At 44.0% G+C, this 25,858-nt stretch overlaps 1 protein-coding gene across 1 annotated transcript in view; it reads right to left on the bottom strand.

Annotated features, from left to right (window-relative positions):
* Nucleotides 1-25,858, bottom strand: part of LOC126482199 (carboxypeptidase B-like) — a 139,047-nt gene that overhangs the window by 63,997 nt on the left and 49,192 nt on the right. Inside the window, exon 3 of the mRNA XM_050106177.1 lies at nt 7,507-7,594. Coding sequence (XP_049962134.1) covers nt 7,507-7,594 — 88 coding nt within the window. The remainder of the gene's footprint in view (nt 1-7,506; nt 7,595-25,858) is intronic.

The following is a 25,858-nucleotide window of genomic DNA, read 5'->3' as shown; positions in this document are numbered from 1 at the left end:
GGCACTTAACATCTGAGGTCATCAGTCCCCTAGACTAAGAACTACTTAAACCTAACTAACCTAAGGACATCACATACATCCATGCCCGAGGCAAGATTCGAACCTGCGACCGTAGCAGTCGCGCGGTTCCGGATTGTGCCCTAGAACCGCTCGGCCACCGCGGCCAGTGGAGAGGAATGAAGAGAAGAGAAAGTGCAAGTGGGTGAGAGTCGGTGATAGTGAGAGACAGAGTCTATGAGAATGACACCGAGGAGGAGAGAGAGACTGACAGTGAGAAGAGACAGCAGTAGTGGAAGGAATGAACGAGACAGCAGAATCAAGAGAAAGAGGGAAATAGTGTGCAGTGAAAGGAGACAACATTTGTAGGATAGAACGTAGGGGACTGTCGCTGTGAAACAGTGACAGAGACACAAATGACAATGAGTTGGGTCGAATGAGAGTGAGAAAGCATATGTGGGAACGGATGGGTGTGAGCGACTTACAGTGATGGACAAGTGGGTGTGAGCGAGTTCCAGTTAGAGAAGCTTGTGGGGGTGAGAGGTGAGTTGCATGTAAAAAAAAAGTGCGCTATGTTCGTATACAAAAACTTTTGGGGAATATTTTAATGGCGCTCAGGAACGTAGAATGAGGTAGCTGGTGCCACACATTTCAGTCAGATTCCTTTAATAAACAGGAGCTTTTTTCCTCTCTTGGCTGGCTCTGAGCACTATGGGACTCAACTGCTGAGGTCATTAGTCCCCTAGAACTTAGAACTAGTTAGACCTAACTAACCTAAGGACATCACAAACAGCCATGCCCGAGGCAGGATTCGAACCTGCGACCGTAGCGGTCTTGCGGTTCCAGACTGCAGCGCCTTTAACCGCACGGCCACTTCGGCCGGCTTTTCCTCTATTACCAATCGTCTGATATAATTGTGTAAACTTTTTAGCCAGTTTCACCTGTGCTCGCAGTTTTGTGGTAATATTCAGGCTGATAATCTCCGAGATAAGCACGTACCAAATCAACAACCAGCTCCAGCTATTGAAATTGTCTCACTAGGCCCCACGAACATCTTCGTCAACAGTGGACGACCTGGTTTCACAGTACAGGCAAATGACTTCGAGGAAGTAGAACAGGTGGTGACGAGAGCTTTGGTAGCGTTTGCTGATTACCATGACAATAATCATCTGGATCCAGACCGACACAAAGCTCAGACCTGCGCTTTTGACCTACGAAACAAACAGGCAGGAAGAAAACTACAAGTGATTTAGAAAGGCATCGAGCTGCAGCACTGTTGGAAATCCAAATGCCTTGGAGTTACCTTATGCAGATCAATCACTTACTAACGGCACAGCGTGGAAACCAAACCTCATCCGGATACTTGTTGTTAGTAACTTGGGGGGGGGGGGGGGGGGGGGGCAAACCCTGGTGGCCCGTACGACTGCTGTGGCACTCTCTGGGCTGGTGAACATGCCTGCCCAGTGCGTTATAAATCCGCTCACTCGAGAAAAGTAGACGTAGCCCCCAATGAAACTGCAGGGTCAATTACTGGGTGCCCGAAACCAAGACCTATTGATAAACTGTACGGTGCGGCAAGCACTAATCTTCCTCTCGCAAATTCCGAAAGGAAGAAAATGAGTTACACCCACAGCATGGACATACTCCAACGAGACCTAGGTTGAAGTCTAAGAAGAGCTTTCTACTGTCAACATCTGCACTGAATGCATCAGCCAAGAAAGCCAGAGAAAAGCTATGGGCAGGGTTTAAGCCAGTAGAGTACTTACCCGCCACACACAACTTGAACTGGGCCACATGGTGATCACTGAAGATGCTACGGACGGGCGTTGGAAAATCTAAGGGCAATCTAATGAAACTGGTAAACTTACAACACTATGTGAATCTGGAGAAAACACACAATGGAACATTTGCGGCAATGTTTATGTTGCCATGCTTCTTGCAACGAAGAGGAATTGTTCAAGGCAGAAAAAAATGATGTAGTTGCCGCTCGTTTCTGGGCAAAGATTAGGTTATATCAATTTTATTTGTGTGAATATGAACACTGAAGCTCCAAGAAACTGGTATATGCATTCGTATTCAAATATGGAGATATGTAAACAGGCAGAATACGGCGTTTTTCTCGGCAACGCCTATCCAAGACAACAAGTGTCTGGCGCAGTTGTTAGATTGGTTACTGCTGCTACAATGGCAGGTCATCAAGATTTTACTGAGATTGAACGTGGTGTTGTAGTCGGCGCACGAGCGATAAGACACAGCATATACAAGGTAGCGATAAAGTGGGGATTTTCCCGTACGACCACTTTACGAGTGCACCGTGGTATCAGAAATCCGGTAAAATGTCAAATCTCCGACGTCGCTGTGGCTGGGAAAGGATCCTGCAAGAACGGGACCGACGACTACCGAAGAGAATCGTTCCATGTGACAAAACTGCAACCGTTCCGAAAATTGCTGTAGATTTTAATGCTGGGCCATCAACAAGTGTCAGCGTGCGAACCATTCAACGAAACATCATCGATATGGGCTTTCGGAGCCGAAAGCCCACTCGTGTTCCTTCGATGACTGCACAACACAAAGCATTCGCCTCGCCTGGACTCGTCAACACCGACATTGGACTGTTGATGACTGTAAAAATGTTGCGTGGTTGAACGAGTCTCGTTTCAAATTGTATCGAGCGGATAGACATGTACGGGTATAGAGACAACTGTGGTGTCACCGCCAGACACCACACTTGCTAGGTGGTAGCTTTAAATCGGCCGCGGTCCATTAGTACATGTCGGACCCACGTGTCGCCACTGTTAGTGATCGCAGACCGAGCGCCACCACACGGCAGGTCTCGAGAGACGGACTAGCACTCGCCCCAGTTGTACGGACGACTTTGCTAGCGACTACACTGACGAAGCCTCGCTCTCGCTCCTTTGCCGAGCAGAAAGTTAGAATAGCCTTCAGCTAAGTCCATGGCTACGACCTAGCAAGGCGCCATTAGCCTTACATAGCAATTGATACTTATCGTATAAAGCATGTCTCATCAAGAACGATGTATACAACAAGGATGGATTAAAGTTAAGTATTCCAAAAGCTACGTACTTTTCTTTATAGCATTCATTACGTATCCTGTTTCAGACCTCACGCCATCCTTCGTGTGTTTATAGCGTGCATTGCGGTCCCCTCAAATCACACTGTGTCGGCACTTCTGTCGACACATCAACAACCTCATAAATCCATGTACCTGCCTGTCAGCAGGGGACTGTTCAAGCTGGTGGCGGCTCTGTAATGATGTGGGGAGTGTGCAGTTGTAGTGATATGGAACCCCTGATACGTCTAGACACGACTCTGACAGGTGACACGTACGTAAGCATCCTACTGGTCACCTGTATCCATTCATGTCCATTTTGCATCCAGGCGAACTTGGGCAATTTCAGCAGGACCATACGACACACCACACGACCAGAATTGCTACAGAGTGGCTCAAGGAACACTCTTGTGAGTTTAAACACCTTCACTGGCCACAAAATTCTCCAGGCATGAATATTATTGAGCAAATCTGGGATGCTTTGCAGCGTGCTGTTCAAAAGAGATTTCAATCCCCTCGTATTCTTACGGATTTACGGACAGCCCTGCCGAATTCATGATCTCAATTCCCTCCAGCACTGCTTGAAACATTAGTCGATTCCCTATCACGTCCTGTTGCTGCACCTCTGCGTGCTCGCGAGGCCCTACACGATATTAGGCAGGTATACCAATATCTTTAACTTTTCAGTTTATAAATTCATTTTATTTTATTACCTGAAATTGTAAATTTATAGAATCCTCTGTGTATTCTTCTGACTGTAGTAAATAAATAAGCAATGGATGAATTTCCATATCCAGTTTGCCACTCAGAACAAGGAATTAGGTAATGGTGTGATATTCATGGCAGGGTGGGCCGGAGTGACCGAGCGGTTCTAGGCGCTTCCGTCTGGAACCGCGCGACCGCTACGGCCGCAGGTTCGAATCCTGCCTAGGGCATGGATGTTTGTGATGTCCTTATGTTTAAGTAGTTCTAAATTCTAGGGGACTGATGACTTCAGATGTTAAGTCCCATAGTGCTCAGAACCATTTGAACCATTGAAGGCAGGTATCTGAAGGGAGGACAGACAGCATGACTGGTTTAAAAAGTTGCAAAATGAATTTATTCCTTTAGTTTAAAGTAATAGCTGAATTACCGTACCATCATAAGAAAAGTAAAATTTCAGTCAGCTCTGCAACAATGCGTTGTTCCTCAGCTTTCCTTTGAATTAAGAAATTTATTTGCTTCGGCTCTCTTCATATCTGCAATCGTAATTTCCAACAGCAATTGCCCAGTCCAATTTAATTAACTATACAAATAATGAACTATTTTCGATTTTCATAGAATAATCAAACGAGTTTTATCAAAATGGTGTAAATCTACAGCGCTTCCTGTAGTTTCAATCACAATGCCCGCTTTTGACATGCATTGGATTACGATAAAAAAATTTAATTGCTTGCCTTCGTCACATACGGCCAAGAATCACTGAGCAACAATAGGATCCTGTTTTACTTAAATTTATGGGCATGAAGTATACAGACTTCTGCCAACATCTACTTAGCCAAACTGGGTTGCTGGAGCTCACTATCAAAGTTACAATCTGAAACAAAAGTTGGGAAATTACTCATGTTCTGTATAGTAGACAGTTTTAATGTGATAAATAGTAATAAAATAATATCGATAGAACTGAAGAAAAGATTTGAATGGATGTAAAGACAGTGCGAATAAATAGTGCTGACTAATGGCTAATAACGTTCAGAATAACATTGGTACTACTACTGCTGACGCTGCTAGTTACACTGCCACTACTACTACTAATAATACGGATTGTATTGTATTGTATTGTGTGTTAACCGTGGGCTTAGAAACGACGGAGAGGCTTCGTCCCCGCCGCAACCGCAGTGGTCCACAACCCAACGACGACTACCACAGTACACTTTACCCCTCCGCCGCCCCACACCGAACCTCTATTTCAGGGTTATTGTGCGTTCGGCCCCCAGTGGATAACCCCCCCCCCCTCCTCCCCCCAGGGAACATCTCACACCAGACAAGTGCGTGGTAGAGTAATGGTGGTGTACGCGTACGAGGAGAACTTGTCTGCGCAGCAATCGCCGACATAGTGTAGCTGAGGTGGAATAAGGGGCGCCAGCCCGCATTCGCCGAGGCAGATGGAAAACCGCCTAAAATCCACCCACAGACTGACCAGCTCACCGGACATCAACACAAGTCCCGCCGGGCAGATTCGTGCCGGGGACCAGGTGTTCCTTCCCTATCCAGGAAACCGTGCATTAGACCACACGACTAACCAGGTGGGCAATAATACTGATAGTGGCAGATACGAAAAGTGTTTATAGGTTTACCAAAGATGTATTTTCTGGCATAGTTTTCCGAGCCATAGAAGCTTACATACACAATGAGGTAGCAGAAGTCATGGGATACCGCCTGATATTGTGTGTAATCTCCTTTTTCCCGGTGTAGTGCAGCAGCTACACGTGGCATGTACTCAACAAGTCACTAGACGTCCCCTTATATCCCTTCTTAGCTGCGAAATCGTTCCCGGTGCAGGATTTTCCGCTCGAATGGAGCTCTATATTATGTTCATAAACGTTGGATGCGATTCATGTCGGGCGATATGGGTGGCCAGATCATTCGCTCGATTTGTACAAAACTATTGGGGCACGGTGACAAGGCAACTGTTATCCATAAAAATTCCATCGTTGTTTGGGAACATTAAGTTCATGAATGACGGGAGATAAAAGCCGAACATAACCATTTCCAGTCAATGATCAGTTCAGTTGGTCGAGAGAACCCAGTCTATTCCATGTAAACACAGTCCATACCTTTATAGAGACACCGCTGGCCTCCACAGTGCCATGTTGACAACTTGGGTCCATTGTTTCGTAGGGTCTGCGCTACACACGAATCGTACCCTCAGCTCCTACCAACTGAAATCGGGACTCATCTGACCAGGCGAAGGTTTCCCGATAGTCTAGGATCCAATCGATATGGTCACGAGCCCAGGGGAGATGCAGCAGGTGATTGCTGTTATTACCAAAGGTACTTGTGTTGGTGATCTGCTGCCATAGTCCATTAACCCCACGCGTCGCACCACTGTCGTAACCGATACGTTCGTCGTACGTTCCACATTGAATTCTGCAATTATTTCACGCTGTGTTGCTTGTCTGCTAGCACTGAAAACTCTATGCGAACGCCACTGCTGTTGGTCATTAATTGAAGGTCGTCGGCCACTGCGTTGTTCTTGGTGATAAATAATGCGTGTGTGTGTGTGTGTGTGTGTGTGTGTGTGTGTGCGTGTGTGTGTGTGTGTGTGAATTCCTAAGGGACCAAACTGCTGTGGTCATCGGTACCGATAAGTAATGCCTGAAATTTGGTATTCTAGGTACAAACTTGATACTGTTGATCTCTGAATACCGAATTCCCCAACGATTTCGGAAATGGAATGTCTCATGCGCCTAGGTCCAACTATCATTCCGCGTTCAAAGTCTGTTAATTTCCGTTGTGTGGCCATAAACATGCCGGAAACCTTTTCACACCAATCACCTGAGTACAGATGACGGCTTCGACAATGCACTGCCCTTTTTTATACCTTATGTACGCGACACTACCGCCAGGTGTGTGTGTGCATCTCGTTGTCCCATGACTTTTGTCACCTCAGTGTACTACAGCACTTAAGAAATTAAGAGCTCTTTGAAACAGTGAAGAGCCCATTGGAGTAACGACTGCGTACAGCGACAAAGGTAGACATTTTTGCTTCTTTACTAGATATTTCATTCACTATCTTTTGAAGCTTAAGCTGTTATTCAGTTCCCTGACACAATAAGCGAGATGATTTCACAGTCGGTATCATATTACAAGAAGGTGTTGGAGAAACTGAATGAATGATGGAACGGGACAGAAACGATTTTGTTCTGATGAGAACTAATATTTCTGCTGTGTTTTTCAGTTAGGAACCTTAAGATCGAGGAGAGATATGAGGGAAAGTGTACTTTCATGAGTCAGTAGAGGACGCAGAGTATGTGGAAATTCTGCGCCTGCCTGCACTTAGTAGAGATAGCTACTCGTAAGATGGAGGAATAAGATTAGAACGCCGCAGACACATGGAATGCAGGTATTCATCACCAGTTCCACACACCGGCCCTTTTCCTGAGGAAAACCTTGCATGCCTGTTATTCCCAACTGCATTTTCATTGCACATTACTAACATAACTTTGATGTTTCTAGCTGTCTTCTTCTTCTGTGTTTGGGGTTATATACGTGACAAAGCATTCATAACATCTAAGAAACAACATTTTCAAAGTATTATCAAAGATTTATTAGAAACAGCACAATAAGAAATTAATTTCTGGAACGCCTTCGGATGCGCTAATTACGAAATGTCAGTCAGATGGAGAAACGTTAAAGTAAATCAACACTAGATGTAATGAATATCTGTGAATACTTACCCATCCAATGGAAGTCAAAGTTCCTGTTCGCATCCACTCCTACGCATTCAGCAGATGTTGGAGATCGCGTCTTTCTCCACAGTCGCTCCTGTAACATTTTGAAGGACGATAATTGGTGGTAATACGGAGGTGATCAAGTATGACATAGTCAAAATGAGGATGCAGCTATTCATATGCTGTAAACTGCAGTACTTGTATCAGTCTGTGACCCCAACAGGCTCTGTTATTTCATTTGATTTCTATACCCTTGGTCTAAATTACTGAGATCCAAAAAATGGTTCAAATGCCTCTGAGCACTATGGGACTCAACATCTGAGGTCATCAGTCTCCTACAACTTAGAGCTACTTAAACCTAACTAACCTACGGACACCACACACATACATGCCCGAGGCAGGATTCGAACCTGCGACCGTAGCGGTGCGGCGGTTCCAGACTGTAGCGCCTAGAACCGCACGACCACTGTTGAGATCCCAAGAAATTTTGCACGTGTGCAATATAAGTTACAGTAAACAAAACCATTGGTTAAAATGATGTTTGCCAGCATCAAAAAAGGCCGAAAACAATGATCCACCTCAGAGTCATCAATAAAACATCTGGTATAATAAACTTTGTCATTTGGATGTTTCTCTGTGTACTATTCAGTTTGTCACATTCGCTTCTTGTGGACACGTATCACTAATCGAGTGCTCTTTTCCTGATTAGGTGTGTGACATCAATGGTACTGTTGCGCTGTACCGAAAGGAAACGAATTTAGTTTAGAAAAACGAGTGCAGATAAAGCTTTTGCAAGAGCAAGGGAAATCGCAGGTGGAGATTTCGAGAACTATGAAGTGTTCCTACCGATTCGTACAATATACTACTGAGCAATTCGCCATGACCGAATAATATGTTAATAGGCCCAGAACAAACAAAATGTATTAATTTCAAAACCCATGAAAGAATTGTCTACAATATTTATTCACATTTCAGATTTTTGTGTAACCTATGACTATTGCCGGATGGGCAAGGACGTTGTGATCTGAGGCTGCATGAGCACTGCAGAAGTGGGACAAAAGGTCATGTGTAAATCTGCTGTAAATCTGCTTCGGGAAAATATCATCGAGCTTCTGGACTGGTCTGCCCAATCACCTTACCTAAACCAAAAAGAGAATTTACAGAGTTTATTGAAGTGCCAAGGCAGGCGGCACACAATTAAGAAGAACTAAAAGACTGCCTGCGCCTTGAGTGTAGCGCCATAAGTGACGAAGATTGTGAAAGGCTAGAGTTGTCTCTACCAAAAATAGTTTCTGCTGTAATAAGGGCTATAGGTGGCCCAGAAATATTGATTTAGTGTTACTAATAAACATTAAAAACTGTAATAAATTGTTTCTACCTACTTAATGCTCTTATTTTTGACAACTCTCAAAGCTACCAAGGGGCCCAATACTTTTGGTCAATTGTGTAGGTCCAACAGCAATGAGCAGCTTCAGTATTGTGTTCTGTCTTTAACATGCTGACAACAAGCATTTTGGTATTGCCTGTCTTAGCGAACAGGTGACTATGTAGTGTATCACCCAAAGTTATGATGCAATGTCGCTGAATTGGCATACCTTCGCTCCCAGCTTCAGGCAGTGTTGGCTTCGGTCACACAGCTTGAGGCTGTTGCCAATGGGCATCACTGTGGGGGTCCAGATGGGGGTTTGTCGGGGATGGCCACCTCGTCCCACGCATCCTCCGATCGGACTACGGCTGTGGCTGCCTGGGACACTGCCCACATTGAGGCTGACCCCTCACCCATGGTAGAGTGGGAGGTCATCTCGAGGTGTGGCAGGGGGGGAAAGACATTCCAGAGGGCTGAACGGAAGGCTCTCCAGTTTGTCTGATGAACCGGTTTCAGGCTCTGTCTCTGGCTGATACTGATCTTCGGCTGGACATGGCTGCTTGTCCTGTTCCAGAGGTTGCCCCTCAGTCTGCAAGATGCGGGCAGTCGCAGAGGGTGGGCTTACTGGTAGTTGGGAGCTCCAACGTCAGGCATGTAATGGGGCCCCTTAGGTATATGGCAGAAATAGAGGGGAAGAAAACCACTCTGTGTGCATACCGGGGGGAGTCATTACACATGTGGAAAGGGTCCTTCCAGATGCCATGAAGTGTACAGCGTGCACCCATCTGCAGGTGGTCGCTAATGTCGGCACCAATGATGTGTGTCGCTATGGATCGAAGGAAATCCTCTCTGGCTTCCGGTGGCTATCTGATTTGGTGAAGACTGCCAGTCTCGCTAGAGGGATGAAATCAGAGCTCACCATCTGCAGCATCGTCGACAGGACTGTCTGCGGACCTTTGGTATAGAATCGAGTGGAGGGTTAGAATTAGAGGCTGAGACGGTTCTGCGACCGTGTGGGCTGTAGATTCCTCGACTTGCGCCATAGGGTGGTGGGGTTTCGGGTTCCGCTGGATAGGTCAGGAGTCCACCACACGCAGCAGGCAGTTACACGGGTAGCAGGGGTTGTGTGGCGTGGAATGGGCGGTTTTTTAGGTTAGATGGCCGCGGGCAAATACAGAAAGGGCAACAGCCTCAAAGGGTGCGGGGCAAAGGCAGGACATGCGGGGACCAAGCAGCAATCGATATTGTAATTGTAAACTGTCGAAGCTGCATTGGTAAAGTACCGGAACTTCAAGCGCTGATAGAAAGCAGCGAAGCTGAAATCGTTACAGGTACGGAAAGCTGGCTGAAGCCAGAGATAAATTCTGCCGAAATTTTTACAAAGGCACAGATGGTGTTTAGAAAGGATAGATTGCATGCAACCGGTGGTGGTGTGTTTGTCGCTGTTAGCAGTTGTTTATCTTGTAGTGAAGTAGAAGTGGATAGTTCCTGTGAATTATTATGGGTGGAGGTCACACTCAACAACCGAGCTAGGTTAATAATTGGCTCCTTTTACCGACCTGCCGACTCAGCAGCATTAGTGGCAGAACAACTGAGAGAAAATCTAGAATATATTTCACATAAATTTTCTCAGCATGTTATAGTCTTAGGTGGAGATTTCAATTTACCCGATATAGACTGGGACACTGAGATGTTTAGGACGGGTGGTAGGGACAGAGCATCGAGTGACATTATACTGAGTGCACTATCAGAAAATTACCTCGAGCAGTTAAATAGAAGTCCGACTCGTGGAGATAACATCTTGGACCTACTGATAACAAACAGACCCGAACTTTTCGACTCTGTAAGCGCAGAACAGGGAATCAGTGATCATGAGGCCGTTGCAGCATCCCTGAATATGGAAGTAAATAGGAATATAAAAAAAGGGAGGAAGGTTTATCTGTTTAGCAAGAGTAATAGATGGCAGATTTTAGACTACCTAACAGATCAAAACGAAAATTTCTGTTCCGACATTGACAATGTTGAGTGTTTATGGAAAAAGTTCAAGGCAATCGTAAAATGCGTTTTAGACAGGTACGTGCCGAGTAAAACTGTGAGGGACGGAAAAAACCCACCGTGGTTCAACAACAAAGTTAGGAAACCACTTCGAAAGCAAAGAGAACTTCACTGCAAGTTAAAAAGCAGCAAAAACCTCTCAGACAAACAGAAGCTAAACGATGTCAAAGTTAGCGTAAGGAAGGCTATGCGTGAAGCGTTCAGTGAATTCGAAAGTAACATTCTATGTACCGACTTGACAGAAAATCCTAGGAAGCTCTGGTCTTTCGTTAAATCGGTAAGTGGATCGAAACAGCATATCCAGACACTCCGGGATGATGATGGCACTGAAACACAGGATGACACGTGTAAAGCTGAAATACTAAACACCTTTTTCCAAAGCTGTTTCACAGAGGAAGACCGCACTGCAGTTCCTTCTCTAAATCCTCGCACAAACGAAAAAATAGCTGGCATCGAAATAAGTGTCGAAGGAATAGAAAAGCAACTGGAATCACTCAACAGAGGAAAGTCCACTGGACCTGACGGGATACCAGTTCGATTCTACACAGGGTACCTGAAAGAACTTGCCCCCTTTCTAACAGCCGTGTACCGCAAGTCTCTAGAGGAACGGAAGGTTCCAAATGATTGGAAAAGAGCACAGGTAGTCCCAGTCTTCAAGAAGGGTCGTCGAGCAGATGCGCAAAACTATAGACCTATATCTCTGACGTCGATCTGTTGTAGAATTTTAGAACATGTTTTTGGTCGCGTATCATGTCGTTTCTGGAAACCAAGAATCTACTCTGTAGAGATCAACATGGATTCCAGAAACAGCGATCGTGTGAGACCCAACTCGCTTTGTTTGTTCCTGAGACCCGGAAAATATTAGATACAGGCTCCCAGGTAGATGCTGTTTTCCTTGACTTCAGGAAGGCGTTCGATACAGTTCTGCACTGTCGCCTGATAAATATAGTAAAAGCCTACGGAATATCAAACCAGCTGTGTGGCTGGAATTGAAGAGATTTTAGCAAACAGAAACACAGCACGTTATTCTCAATGGAGAGGCGTCTACAGACATTAAAGCAGCCTGTGGCGTGCCACAGGGGAGTGTTATGGGACCATTGCTTTTCACAATATATGTAAAAGACCTAGTGGATAGTGTCGGAAGTTCCATGCGGCTTTTCGCGGATGATGCCAAGTTGCAGCATTAGAAAATTGTAGCGAAATGCAGGAAGATCTGCAGCGGATAGGCATTTGGTGCAGGGAGTGGAAACTGACCCTTAACATAGACAAATGTAATGTATTGCGAATACATAGAAAGAAGGATCCTTTATTGTATGATTATGTGATAGCGGAACAAATACTGGTAGCATTTACTTCTGTAAAATATCTGGGAGTATGCGTGCGGAACGATTTGAAGTGGAATGATCATACAAACTTATTAGTTGGTAAGGCGGGTAGCAGGTTGAGATTCATTGGGAGAGTCCTTAGAAAATGTAGTCCATCAACAAAGGAGATGGCTTACAAACCACTCTTTCGACCTATACTTGAGTATTGCTCATCAATGTGGGATCCGTACCAGATCGGGTTGACGGAGGAGATAGAGAAGGTCGAAAGAAGAGCAGCGTGTTTCGTCACAGGGTTATTTGGTAAGCGCGATAGCGTTACGGAGATGTTTAGCAAACTCAAGTGGCAGACTCTGCAAGAGAGGCGCTCTGCATCACGGTGTAGTTTTGCTGTCGAGGTTTGGAGAGGGTGCGTTTCTGGATGAGGTATCGAATATATTGCTTCCCCCTACTTATACCTCGCAAGGAGATAACGAATGTAAAATTAGAGAGATTCGAGCGCGCACGGAGGCTTTCCGGCAGTCGTTCTTCCCGCGAACCATACGCGACTGGAACAGGAAAGGGAGGTAATGAAAGTGGCACGTAAAGTGCCCTCCGCCACACGCCGTTGGGTGGCTTGCGGAGTATAAATGTAGATGTAGATCATGAAGAGTAGGCTGAAGTTTAAGACAGTCTTCGCGAAGGTTCATTGTGTGATGAAGATGGTTAGTGAGGTACTGTGGGACGATGATGTGGGTCTGAAATTCTCTGAGGTTGTAGATAAAAAGAGCAGTCAGAGAGGGATGGACAAATATAGATACAACTAGGATTAATAGATGATATACTTCAATTGATCGACGAATCAAGGCAATGCAAACATATTTATGAAAATGACTGATTACAGCAGCGTACGTAACTGAGGAACGAAATTAATACTAAATGTGGGGAATATAAAGAGAAATGGCAGCAGAAAAAATGTGAAACAATCAAAAACGAAATGGTTATCAGGAGGGAGTTGTTTCACTCTGGGAAAGATTAAGGCACCAGTGAGACATTTTTGACGTTTCGCTGACCAATGGAGGCAAGAGTTCAGAAAAAAAGACAATTTCATAGAGTTTGTCGATGTAGAACAAGTGTAAAGTATAAACTGCTGCTAGATGTTTGAAATTCTAACCGTGAGGGCACAACATAAATGGAAAATGAGGAGAGAAGTCCTCGGATTAATAAGTGCGTATGGCGGAAAGACCCCTCCTGCTCAGTTTGGGTGTCGAAGAGGCAATGACGGAAATAAAAGAGAGGTTCAAGTGTGAGGTCAAAATTCAGGGTGAAATATGTCAGTGATGAGATTTCCTGATGCTGCCTTTTTCTCAAACTGAAGAAGTATTATGCGATCATTTAAATACAATGAATAATGTACTGTGCACAGAATGCAGGACAAAAGTAAATGAAAGCTAGAAAACAGTAATGGGAGACACCAAATATTAGATAAGTGATAAATTTTACTTCAGTACTGAGTATCAAGTGGTAGAGGAATTTAAGGACTGCCCCTACCTTGGAAGCCGAGTAACATCAGATGGACGAGGGAAAGATGATAATATAAGAAGCGGGCTAGTACAGGTAGAGAGGGCATTCATCACCAAAAGAAGTCAGCCACTATCAAACAAAGGCCTTATTTTGAGGAAGAAATTTCTTAGAATGTTCGTTTACAAGACAGCATTCTCTGGAAGTGTATCATTGACTGTAGCAAACTCCAGAAACATAATAATCCAATTATCAGAGATGTGATGTTACAGAAGGACACTGAAAGTTAAGTGAATTGATAAGATAAGAAATGAGAAGTCCCTCCACAGAATTGTCGGGGAAAGAAATATCTGCAAACAATGACTAGAAGCGGGAACAGCATCATATGACGTTTATTAAGACATAAGGGAATAATTTCCACGTCACTATAGGTAGCCGAGGACGTAGAAAACGTTGGGGGAAGACATAGGATGGAAAATATCTAAGAAACAACTCAGGATGTTGGTGCAGATATACAGGGTGGAGAAAAATTGCGTCACGAAATTTTAACCCTGGAGAGCTGATGCCAGTCGGAATCAAAATTACTGATGTTGTGTAGGTCGACAATACATCATTTTTAAAACACGGAAACTTGGCGCCACGCGCTCCGATTGGCCATGGGATTGCCCTGTTGCCACTTGTCGGTTGACGGGCAGCACTACGGTTGTCGGTTCACACATAAAAACATCCTTCGCCACACCACTGCCTCAACTTGATACGCATAGTGTCGAACAGGTCTTGCTATTAATCTCCACCTCACGTCAGAGGCATTCACACGAAGAGGAATTAACGGATCGCACTCAACCAGCTGCGAATCACATCAGGGCAACGCCAGGAATCTTTGAAAGATTTCGGCGAAACACCGTTCGGCGTTACCAAGCTTGTGTCGCGTCAGTGGGTCGCCGTTTCGAGCACCTGTGTTTAAGTAAACAATGTCCTAACTATAAAAAAATGCCCGTTTCAGGGCTGACACAATTTGTAAAAGACTTTCTGTATGCGAACTAACAGCTGTTGACGGGTTTGTTCCAGGTATACCTTATCACGAAACTACAATAGATGTGTCGGGACCCTGGCGGATTCGCCCCCAGGCCCCCAGAGTGGAAGGCTGGCGCGCTACCACCGAGCGTGCGGGCCGCCTTGGATTCATCGTGATCTCCGGCAGACAAAGCATTCGTAATCATGCGTTGTCCAGGGCATCCGGCAATGGGGCAATCCTGCGGCCAATTGGAGCGCGTGGCGCCAAATTTCCGTAGTTTAAAAATTGTGCGTTGTCGACCTACACAACATTAGTTATTTTGGTTTCTACTGGCATCAGTTACCCAGACTTAAAATTTCGTGACGCAATTTTTCTCCTCCCAGTAGATGCTAGAGGAGGTTGGTTCCCGAAAGAATTTCTTTTAAAACTTGATTCTGCTTTTACACTAAAGACAGTGACTGTAGACCCATATTGGGCAGACTGACTGTTTATGACTTGTGTGAGACTGTTTAAACTGTTGTGTGCTTGCATTCTGGACTACATTTAGGATGTGCTTCACAACTTATGTCGAACAGGGATCATTAGATTGTGTGCACACAGGATGTAACCGACATAAGTGCAGATAATTCTATTGGTGACTGAGGACTGTGTATTGAACAACATTACATCTGAATTAATGTCATTTGCAGACTAGTGATTGTTGCAACTGCAAATCGTATGTTTTTAGGTTGGTTAGTATCTCCAAGTACGTGTGGCTAGAGAAAACCATTAATGCTTATTCTCCCATGGGCAGCATGTCAAGTGTTGAAGGGTTGACGTATGGACGCAAAACGGCTAGTCAACACTGAAGGCGGTAATTCATTTTGTGGTGCAGCTGCAACCGTGCGAAAAACATCAGGTCAAAAAGTTTGAGGCGTGTTTGTGGGAAGAGTACTCGATGCAGAGAAAAAAGCAACAAGCACACTGATATGTGTACATATTAAGGTACCACAAAGGAAAATATCTGTGTGTATACCCTAGCACCCTGTATAGTACTCATTGTTTGTCTTTGCTCTCTGGATACCTAAAATGGTGGGATGTATATATCTGTGTCTACTGCAGATACTGAATTTTCATGCACAGTTACATTGTTCACACCTTGACCATGTTCACAAAAACAACAATTACACTTGAACACAGCACCCCACTTCTCATCAGTTGAAAATGAATGTTCAGTCTCGTGATAAACTATTCCCAGATTTGGGAGAATTATCGTTGAAATTATAGCAAAGAATTTTATCGTGGCACAGTTTTGCACCCACTCATAAGAACGAAACTTACAAACAAACATGTTTCTCCGAGCCATTGGACACTTTAGTTGTTTTATTACGGCACCTATACCAATGAACCAAAACAAAACTGGCATTTGTATCAGCGCCATCTTCGTGTCGGGATGATAAATTATCTCTCTACTCTCACAGTCTTCAAAATCATTTACATGTATCTCAGTGCTGAATACTTTCACTTTACGAAGGTATAATGCTATTTCCAGAATGGGCATATTATTCCAGTTTTCTAGTCCCTTAGCATGATTTCATTTATCCATATGTCATGTATTTCACTAATTAGAGGTTGAGCGCCAAATTTTATAATTTGTGACACTATCCCACCGCCACCAAATAAAGCTTCTTTTTCAGTTTATATTCATTTGGATTTGCTTTCCTCGCATTTTCCGTGTCCTCTGTTAAAATTATTGCTTGCAAAGTCCCACTGTTATGAAAACTGTTTTTTCATATGATCCAAACATGTTTCAGTGGGTTTATTTATTCAGATCTGTGAAATATGAACATTTTTTTAAAATGATAACTATTGTACAAAAATTAAGCTTCGAGCAGTTTTTGTTTATTTTTTTCATTACCTTAATTAATTACGTAGGACCATTTGTACATTATCATGTACTGGTAGCTTATCACCAGGGAACAAATGACGATAATGTGTATTCGGTTAGCAAATTAACACATCACCTTATGTTTAAGTGTAACTTTCTTATGCCAGGCTATTTGGCAAAAAAATATTACTTGTTAGTTACGTTTTGTTTTGGCAGATCCTTTTTCTTTCGATATGTTATGGTTAACAGCAAATATGTGATCGAAATATCTTGACAACCAACAGAATTGACACTAACATAATTTGGTTTCAGGTGACAAGTTGTCAGTACATAACGAAGTTCAAATAATTCCGCATCACCATACAATGTAAAATTACAGTAAAGAGAAATAGAAATAAAATTATTTTCACATTTCACAAATCAGAATGAAGAAAAGCCACTGAAGATGGTATAGAGATGCTGAAACATGTTTGGGTCGTATGAAAAACAGTATTTTGCATTAACAGGCAGATCTAATATTCAATAACTTCAATTTAAATACTACCAATTGCCCTTCTTGCATTGCTGGTCTCCTTGCTTCTTCCCTTTTCTCATCTCTTGCGTCTATAACCTCCTCCTGTGCTTGTAAATCTCTTGATACGTGGTCTGAATTGATATTGAGCACGTCTTCAAAATACACTGCCATCGTTACAATATTTTTCGTTGTTCTCTGATTATCCCGTATGTAACCAAAACTGGTCAGAAGACTGTTGCATAAGAAACGAAAGCAACATGTCAAATTTAAAACAACACAAAATCTTCAAGACTGGCGATGTTTTACTGAAGCTCTAAACTTAGTATGGACTGAAATGCGAGATGCTTTGAACAGCTTCCACAACGTAACTCTGCATCGAAATCTGACAGAAAAGCGAGAGAGAGTAAAGTAGAGGAATGGTAGTATTATCGATGACAGCATCACTAAAGTGGGGTTAATAAACAAATTTTTCCGAAATTCTTTCACCAAAGAAGACGAAGAAAATATTCCAGATTTCGAACCGGGAACAACTGCCAACAAGAGTAGCTTAAAAGCAGATATTCTCATCATATCACTAAATAAAGATGTTTTCCGGTCCAGATAACATACCAAAAAGATTACTTTCGGAGCATGGTAATGGAATATCCCCATACTTAGCAGTCATATGAAACCGCTCGCTTGACGAACGATCCGTATCAGAAGACTGGAAAGTTGTACAAGTCTCACCAATACTCACGAAAGGAAATAGGAGTAATCCGCTGAATTACAGACTCCTATTACTAACTTCGATTAGGAGTAGGGTTTTGAAACATATAATGTGTTCGAACATTATGAATTACTTCGAAGGTGTTATCGACAGTGCCCAAAATTGATTCCATATTTTTAGATTTCCAGAAGGCTTTGACAACGTTTCTCACAAGGGACTTCTAATCATTTTGCATGCCTATGGAGTACCGTCCAGTTGTTCAATTGGATTGGTGATTTTCTGTCAGAAAGGCCGCAGTACGGAATAATTGACGGAAAAATATCGAGTGAAACAGAAGTGATTTCCGGCGATCCCCAAGGAATTGCTATAGGCCCTCTGCTGTTCTTAATGTACATAGACTGCTTAGGAGACAACATGAGCAGCCCTCTGAACTTGTTTGCAGATTACGCTTCATTTACTGTCCAGTAGAGTCACCTGATGATCAAAACAAATTTGCAAAATGACTTAGACACGACATTTGTATAGTACAAGACATGGTAGTTGACTCTCAATAAAAGTGTGAGGTCATCTACTAGAGTAAAATGGAAATCCGATGAATTTCTCTTACAGGATAATTCACACAAATGTAAGACTGTCAGTTCGACTAAATACCTAGTGTTACGAACAACTTAAACTGGAAAAATCACATTGATAACGTTGTGACGAAGGCAAACCAAAGAATGCCTTTTATCAATAGAACGCTTGGGAGATGCGACAGATCTACTAAAAAGCCTGCCTACACTACTCTTGTTTGTTCTCTGCCAGAGTATTACGGTGATTTATGGGATCCATGCTACACAGGATTCGAGGAGACACGTACATACGAGTAGTTAAAGGGGGATATCAGTGGGGTTTGGACACCCGCCCCCCTCCCCCACATCATAAATGAAGTTACACACGACCTAACTGCCGTATAAAGAAACTGAAAAAAAATTCATTTTCAGTCATTCGACGATCAAGGGATATGCACCATAACCAGTCAACAAGGTCTTAGATAAATTTAAACTATCGATATTTCGATAGTATTATCGGCTGTCGCCCATCCCTACTTCAGTTCTGTCTTTAATGTCATGGAAAGAGAAGAAAAACGAAGACTTGTACTATGGATATCAAATATAGTTCAATGGAACTTACAGGTGTATATACACAAATTTAATGTTATTCAAGAAAATCAGTGACAAATTTCAATCACGGCAAACATTTCTGTGAGTAACTAATCATCTAAGAGGTTTGTCTTTCATGTAAAAGAATGGTTGTTTAGTTGATAGACCTGTCTAATCTCCAATCAATACTCTCATTTTGTATGACATGGATAGAGTAAGCAAATACACTGAAACGCAGAAGAAACTGGTATAGGCATACGTATTAAAATACAGAGATATGTAAACAGGCAGAATATGGCGCTGCGGTCGGCAGTGCCTATATAAGACAACAAACGAAACTTCCTGACAGTTTAAAACTGTGTGCCGGACGAGGCTCGAACTCGGCACCTTTGCCTCTCGCGGGTAAGTGCTTCGGAATTAAGGCAGTAAGGATGGATCGCGAGGTGTGCTTGGTAGCTGAGTCGAAAGAGCACTTGCCCGCGAAAAGCAAAGGTCCCGAGTTCGAATCTCGGTCGGGCACACAGTTGCAATCTGCTAGGAAGTTTCATATCAGCGCACACTCCGCTGCAGAGTGAAAATTTCATTCTGAAGACAACACGTGTCTGACACAGTTATTAGATCGGTTACTGCTGCTACAATGGCAGGTTGCCAAGATTTAACAGAATTTGAATGTGGGGTTATAGCCGGCGCACGAGCGATGGGACAGAACATATCCGAGGTAGCGATGAATTTGGCATTTTCGAGTACGACCATTTCACGAGTGCACCGTGCTATCAGGAATGCGGTAAAACATCAAATGTCTGACGTCGCCGTGGACGGTAAAAGATCCTGCAAGAATAGGACGAACGACGACTGAAGACAATCGTCCACTGTGACAGAAGTACAATCCTTCCGCAGATTGCTGCAGATTTCAATGCTGGGCCATGAAAAAGTGTCAGCATGGAAGCATTCAACAAAAAATCAGCGATATGGGCTTTCGGAGCCGATGGCCCACTCGTGTACACTTGGTACTGCACTATACAAAGCTTTACGCCTCGCCTGGGCCTGTCAACACCGACACTGGACGGTTGATCACTGGAAGCATGTTGCCCTGTCGGACGAGTCTCGTTTCAAATTGTATGGAGCGGATGGACGTTTACGGGTATGGAGACAACGTCAAGAATTCAGAGACCCTGCATGTCACCAGGGAACTGTTCACGCTGGTGGAGGCTCTGCAGTGGTGTGGGGCGTGTACGGTTGGAGTGATATGAGACCCCTGGTACGTCTAGATACGCCTCTGATAGGTCACACGTATGTAAGCATCCTGTCTGATCACCTGCATCAATTTATGCCCATTGTGCATTACGACGAACTTGGGCAATTCCAGCAAGAGAATGCGATACCCCACACGTCCATAATTGCTATAGAGTTGCTCCAGGGACACTCCTGTGAATTTAAACACTTCATCTGGCCATCAGTCTCCCCAGATACGAATATTATTGAGCATATCTGGGATGCCTTGCAACGTGCTTTCCAGAAGAGATCTCCGCCCTCTCGTACTCTTACGGAGTTATGAATATCCCTGAAGAATTCATTGTGTCAATTTCCTCCAGCACTATTTCAGACATTAGTCCAGCCCATGCCACGTCGTTTTGCGGCATTTCTAAGTGCTCGCGGGAGCCCTACTTGATATTAGGCAGGTGTACCAGTTTCGTTGGCTCTTCAGTGTAATTTTATGAATGTTCTTCATCACTTAAAGTAATTGAAGAATTTTAATTTAAATGAAGGGTACTTTAGTAAAATTTGTGATTGAATTGAGAGATATGGGACGCTTTGTTGTACTAACGGAATTCTGGCTTCGTTTCAGATAAGTTTGGTTTAAAATTTAAATACAATGTTGTAGAAGGGGAAATATAGCAACAGTCAAAAGAGATTTGAACCCATTTAACTTTATAATTTTTTCAACCTTACATTAGAAGGTGGAGCTGTGTTTTGTTAACAATATTAGAATTACAATTTGTATCATTCCTGGATGTTTTGGTTAGATGGGAGAGTTGGGGCTCTCTGGGACATTGTGTTTATCGTAAGTTTACTCACACTGACTTGTACTTGCACTCTTTAAGTTGCCATTACCCATCCCAAACTGTGAGTGTACTTAAAACCGTTATACACAGGGCCCATCGAGTGCTGGTAGTTTACTTGAAACGCTTGATCATTTAAGGACGCTGTTCAGAGGCAATGGTCCCTCGGACCGGAAAGATAACAGGCCATTCTCAGCTAAATCCAAGAACTGGGTAGTGGATAAAGAAGACAGTGCGTCAAAAAGTACCTTGCTTTTCTTCTGTTCGTTGAAAATATTTCTATTAAAATAACAAGAGTCCTTAATAACATTCAGGTGAAAGTGATTTTCCCCCCACCATCTAAGATTTCGGACCTGCTGGGATCAGTGCGGGATAGCTTGCTATTGCGGGAGGCGGGAATGTACAAAATACCTTGCAAGTGTCTCATGACCTATATACGACGAAGAGCATGCACAGAGGAAGAACGCCGCAGAGGACATAAACGTTGCTCTCGCCTTCTGCAATCCAGAAAGTCTGCAGTTGCGGAATATTGTATCTCCAACGGACATTCAATGGAGTATGACAACATCTTCTTGGGACTCCTTTATAAAACAATCCGTTGTAATACGCATCGCGGAAAATCTGATGAACCGTGACAGAGGCTACCAGCTGGATAATGGACGGAATCTAGTCATCTCCGAGATTTTCTCCATGCGGAAACGCCAGAATACTCCGATGACAGCTGATCCCTGCAGTCCCACGAGCGAGGGCGCTGCCGCCGGGCGGTGTGGTCCTCGTGTCACCGTGACTGGCGCATGCGCGGCAGTACTCTCAGCGCACTACGTAAGGCAGAACAGAGAACGTCTTCGTCTCCCCCTCCCGAATGTTGAACTTGGCTGTGGCATCTACCCTTCCTTCCAACTGTAACCTGGCCTTGTTCCCTCCCCTCCGCAGAGCCCCCTTTTCCTCTCCCCTCCTCCTCGCAGAGCGGATTTTCCTCTTTTCCCCTCCTGAGTGCCAGCACCCCCTCTTCAACTGTGACCCTCCCACGTCCTTCCCTCCCCAGCCCTCTTCGACGCGCCCCCGCCCGTCTCTCCCCCTCTACCCCCTCTGACTCCCTTCTACCCTTATCCCTCATCTCCATGCCCCTGGCAGATCCTGTGTTTTGCTCATCGTCATCAGTATGCTACGTCAGTGTTGTATTTAGTGCTGTTTCTCCTGTGCGTCAAGAGCTGTGATTTTAATTGTGTGCTGGACTTGTACTGTACTGTGCTTGTACTGTCAGTGATCGTTATGTGCTACGCCGTCCATTGATGCTTTTGTGCCGCAGCCATACTTCGCCTTCTGTTCTTTTAATCGTCCCAGAGTGAGGTTTTTTCTGCACTATACTTTTTTAGGGTTTTATCTCCATTTTACAGGCGCCCCCTTTTTGTCTCTACTCTTCCATTATGTTTCCCCTTTTTTATATTTTTGTCTGCCGTATTTTTTCCTTTGTAACTTTAAACGTCTTCTGTTGTGTCATTATTGTCTTTTGGCGAAGAGCAGCGCATATGCTGCTGCCAGCCCGCCCCAGATGGGGAACTGATGTACAGAAAGGAAAAAAGAAACAAAAAAGCGTCTTCGTCAGTCTTCGATGGCTCACCTGAAGATGACTGGCAGGTATCCATTTGAAAAATCGTAGAGTGAAGCTTACGACTACCGGCTGCACTCCCGACATTTAATTCGCGGGGAAAATTTTAAATTTCACAATGGAATTCCTGTTTCATTATCACGATGCTTGCGACGTGTATACATATGGATCCAAGTCTAGTGGCGGTGCAGGTAGTGCCTCTTGTGTGCACTGAAACCAACGACGAAGATTATAAAAGTTGGCTCCAAACTCCACTCTTAAGACAGCTCAGTTGACTGTCAATTTGGGAGCCCTGCTGTTCGCACAGACGACCACAGCATACAAAATAGCCAAAATCTCTGTTGTATGTCAGTTCTACAACTGTTTAGAAACCATTGTAATAGTTGTACCAAATCCATAGAGGCAGGAATTATTGATGTTGTGTGTCAGGTGCAGAGGAACTGTCGCAACATCATGATTGTTTGTATGAGAGGCCACTCACAGATACCTGGAAATGAACAAGTGGATGTCCTAGCAACGCAAGCAGCTCTGCATGTAGCTACTAAATATGATAAACTCCATCTCACAGGTATGACACCGGTGCTTAGAAGGAGGTTGTCATCGGACTGGCAAGAAGAATGGTAGAGAACTTTTAAAATGAAAAGCAGTATTACACACTCATCCATCCCCCCAAGAGCACCACGGCGTAATAAGGCACAAATATCAAGGAGCTTCATGACGATTATAGCATATGTGAAATTTAATCACCGGAAGTTCTAAAAATACTTCTATCAGCTCAACCTAAGTTTGTGAAAAAAGAGAAGATCCGGACCATATACTTCTATAATGTCCTCGGAATATATATCACATAAATGTAATTCCAAGTAGTCTGTGGGTACTTGGTCATCAGTTGCAAATGGCTCAAATGGCTGTAAGCACTATGGGACCTAACATCTGAAGTCATCAGTCTCTTACACTAAGAACTACTTAAACCTAACTACCCTAAGGATATCATAGCCATCCATACTTGAGGCAGGATTCGAACCTGTGACCATAGCAGCAGTGCAGTTCTGGACTGAAGCGCCTAGAACCTCTCAGCCACAATGGCCGGCTCATCAGTTCCTAAGCAGCCTCCAACCCCTGTTAGCATCCCACGATATAGCAACATTAAATGAAACAACAAGTTTACTGTTACCCGTCACCGTTTTATTTATTTCCACGACGCGTTTCAAAGGTTTAAACCTCCATCATCGGGTGGATTTATATTGGTTAGTATGACATTTGTGTGTGTGTTGTGTTACGATTTTTTGGAGGAACTTGTGGCACTGCCTCCAGTGGTCACAGGTTCCTTTTGCTGTCGTAACACATCACATGTATAGTGTCACATTTGTAAACGCCATGGTCATTGGAACTGTGGTCCCAGGTTATGTTCATGGATGAGTCGAGGTATAGTCTGAACAGTGATTCTCGCCGGGTTTCCATCTGGCGTGAACCAGGAACCAGATACCAACCCCTTAATGTCCTTGAAAGGGACCTGTATGGGGGTCGTGGTTTGATGGTGTAGGTTGGGATTATGATTAGTGCACGTACACCTCTGCATGTCTCTGACACAGGAACTGTTACAGGTCAGGTGTATTGGGACGTCATTTTGCACCAGTATGTCTGCCTTTTCAGGGGTGCAGTGGGCCCACCTTCCTCCTGTTGGAGGATAACGCACGGACCCACCGAGCTGCCATCATGGAGGAGTTTCTTGAAACAGAACATATCAGGCGAATGGAGTTGCCTGCCTGTTATCCAGACCTAAACCCTATCCAGCACGTCTGGGATGCTCTCAGTCGACACATCGCTGCACGTCTTCAAACACCTAGGACACTTCAGGAGCTCTGATGTGAGAGTGGGAGGCTTTACCACAGCAGCTGCTCGACCACCTGATCCAGAGTATGCCAACCCGTTGTGCGGCCTGTGTACGCGTGCATGGTTATCATATCCCATATTGATGTCGGGTCACATGCACAGGAAACAGTGGCGTTTTGAAGCACATGTGTTTCAGGACGGTTTTCTCAACTTATCACCAATACCGTTGACTTACAGATCTGTGTCGTGTGTGTTCCCTATGTGCCTATGCTATTACCGCCTGTTTTGTGTAGTGCCGCGTTGTGTGGCACCACATTCTGCAATGATCCTTAATTTATGAGCATGAGTGTAGATACTGCATGTTCAATCTCAAGCTGCTGCCAACATAATTTTTCTTTCCTGGGTAGCAAAGTAGGCATGAGGAGCTTCCACTAAGAGAGATTTGCTCTTTGGTATCGCCGTGTTAAGCTCTTGTAAGCTGATGGTCCACTTCTGTATGTTCTCCTTAAATTACAACCACCGCAAGGGTACTGTACGCGATATACTTAGCTTGAAGTACGCACTTCCCATTCCTTTTCAGGTAATATCTGTTGTTTCAGACTAGAAGAAGTCCTATTTTCCGTTGATTTAGTTAATTAAATTGGGTAGACCGCTTGATTACACCATGGCCCTTTGTCTTCTGCATTAGATTTGTGCGTGTGGTGCCTTAACTTGAGACATTCCGACGTGTACTAGGTTAAGTTGAGAATACATGTGTGTGACGTGTACAACTGATATTACAAGCTTTTGAATTCTTTTGCACGGACAAGCAGGCACCGTGTGTAAACACATTGATCAACCACTGTCGCCAGCGATCCTCATGGTCGCAGACTAGAAAGACAATAAGGAGAAAACGTGCTTGATACGATTTCAGTTCAGGTTAACGCATGAGGGATTGTGTTAATATATCCAGCCTGTGACTTGTCTCCATTTCTTGTAGATCTTATTTTGGAGGGGAAATATTTTACGAAGTTTGCTCAGAAACTAATGCACCGCATTTGTTTTCTTCAACAATCTTTATTGAACATAATGAGAATTACACACACGAAAGAATGGTGTTTAATCTACACACACTATCCCGTTGTACAGCCTTCTACCAGCGCGAATCAAGATGTAATATATTGGTTATTCCTCGCTACTGTAGTGTTATCTTGAAGCTGTGAGAAATAAGGAATGGCGTTCCAAGGCGCGGAAGCAGATACGATGCTGAGAGCAGACGAAACCAGGAGATATAGTGTTACATGAAGTAAACCGTAAGGGGAGAGCCTTGTGAAAATGCAGACGCCCACAGACGCGGTCCCAGGGCGTTAGTTACTCTTCAGGGAATTAA

This window comes from Schistocerca serialis, chromosome 5 (assembly GCF_023864345.2).
Source record: "Schistocerca serialis cubense isolate TAMUIC-IGC-003099 chromosome 5, iqSchSeri2.2, whole genome shotgun sequence".
Lineage (NCBI taxonomy): Eukaryota > Metazoa > Arthropoda > Insecta > Orthoptera > Acrididae > Schistocerca > Schistocerca serialis.
Note: the sequence above shows the minus strand (reverse complement) of the source record. Positions and strands in the feature narration are given on the sequence as shown.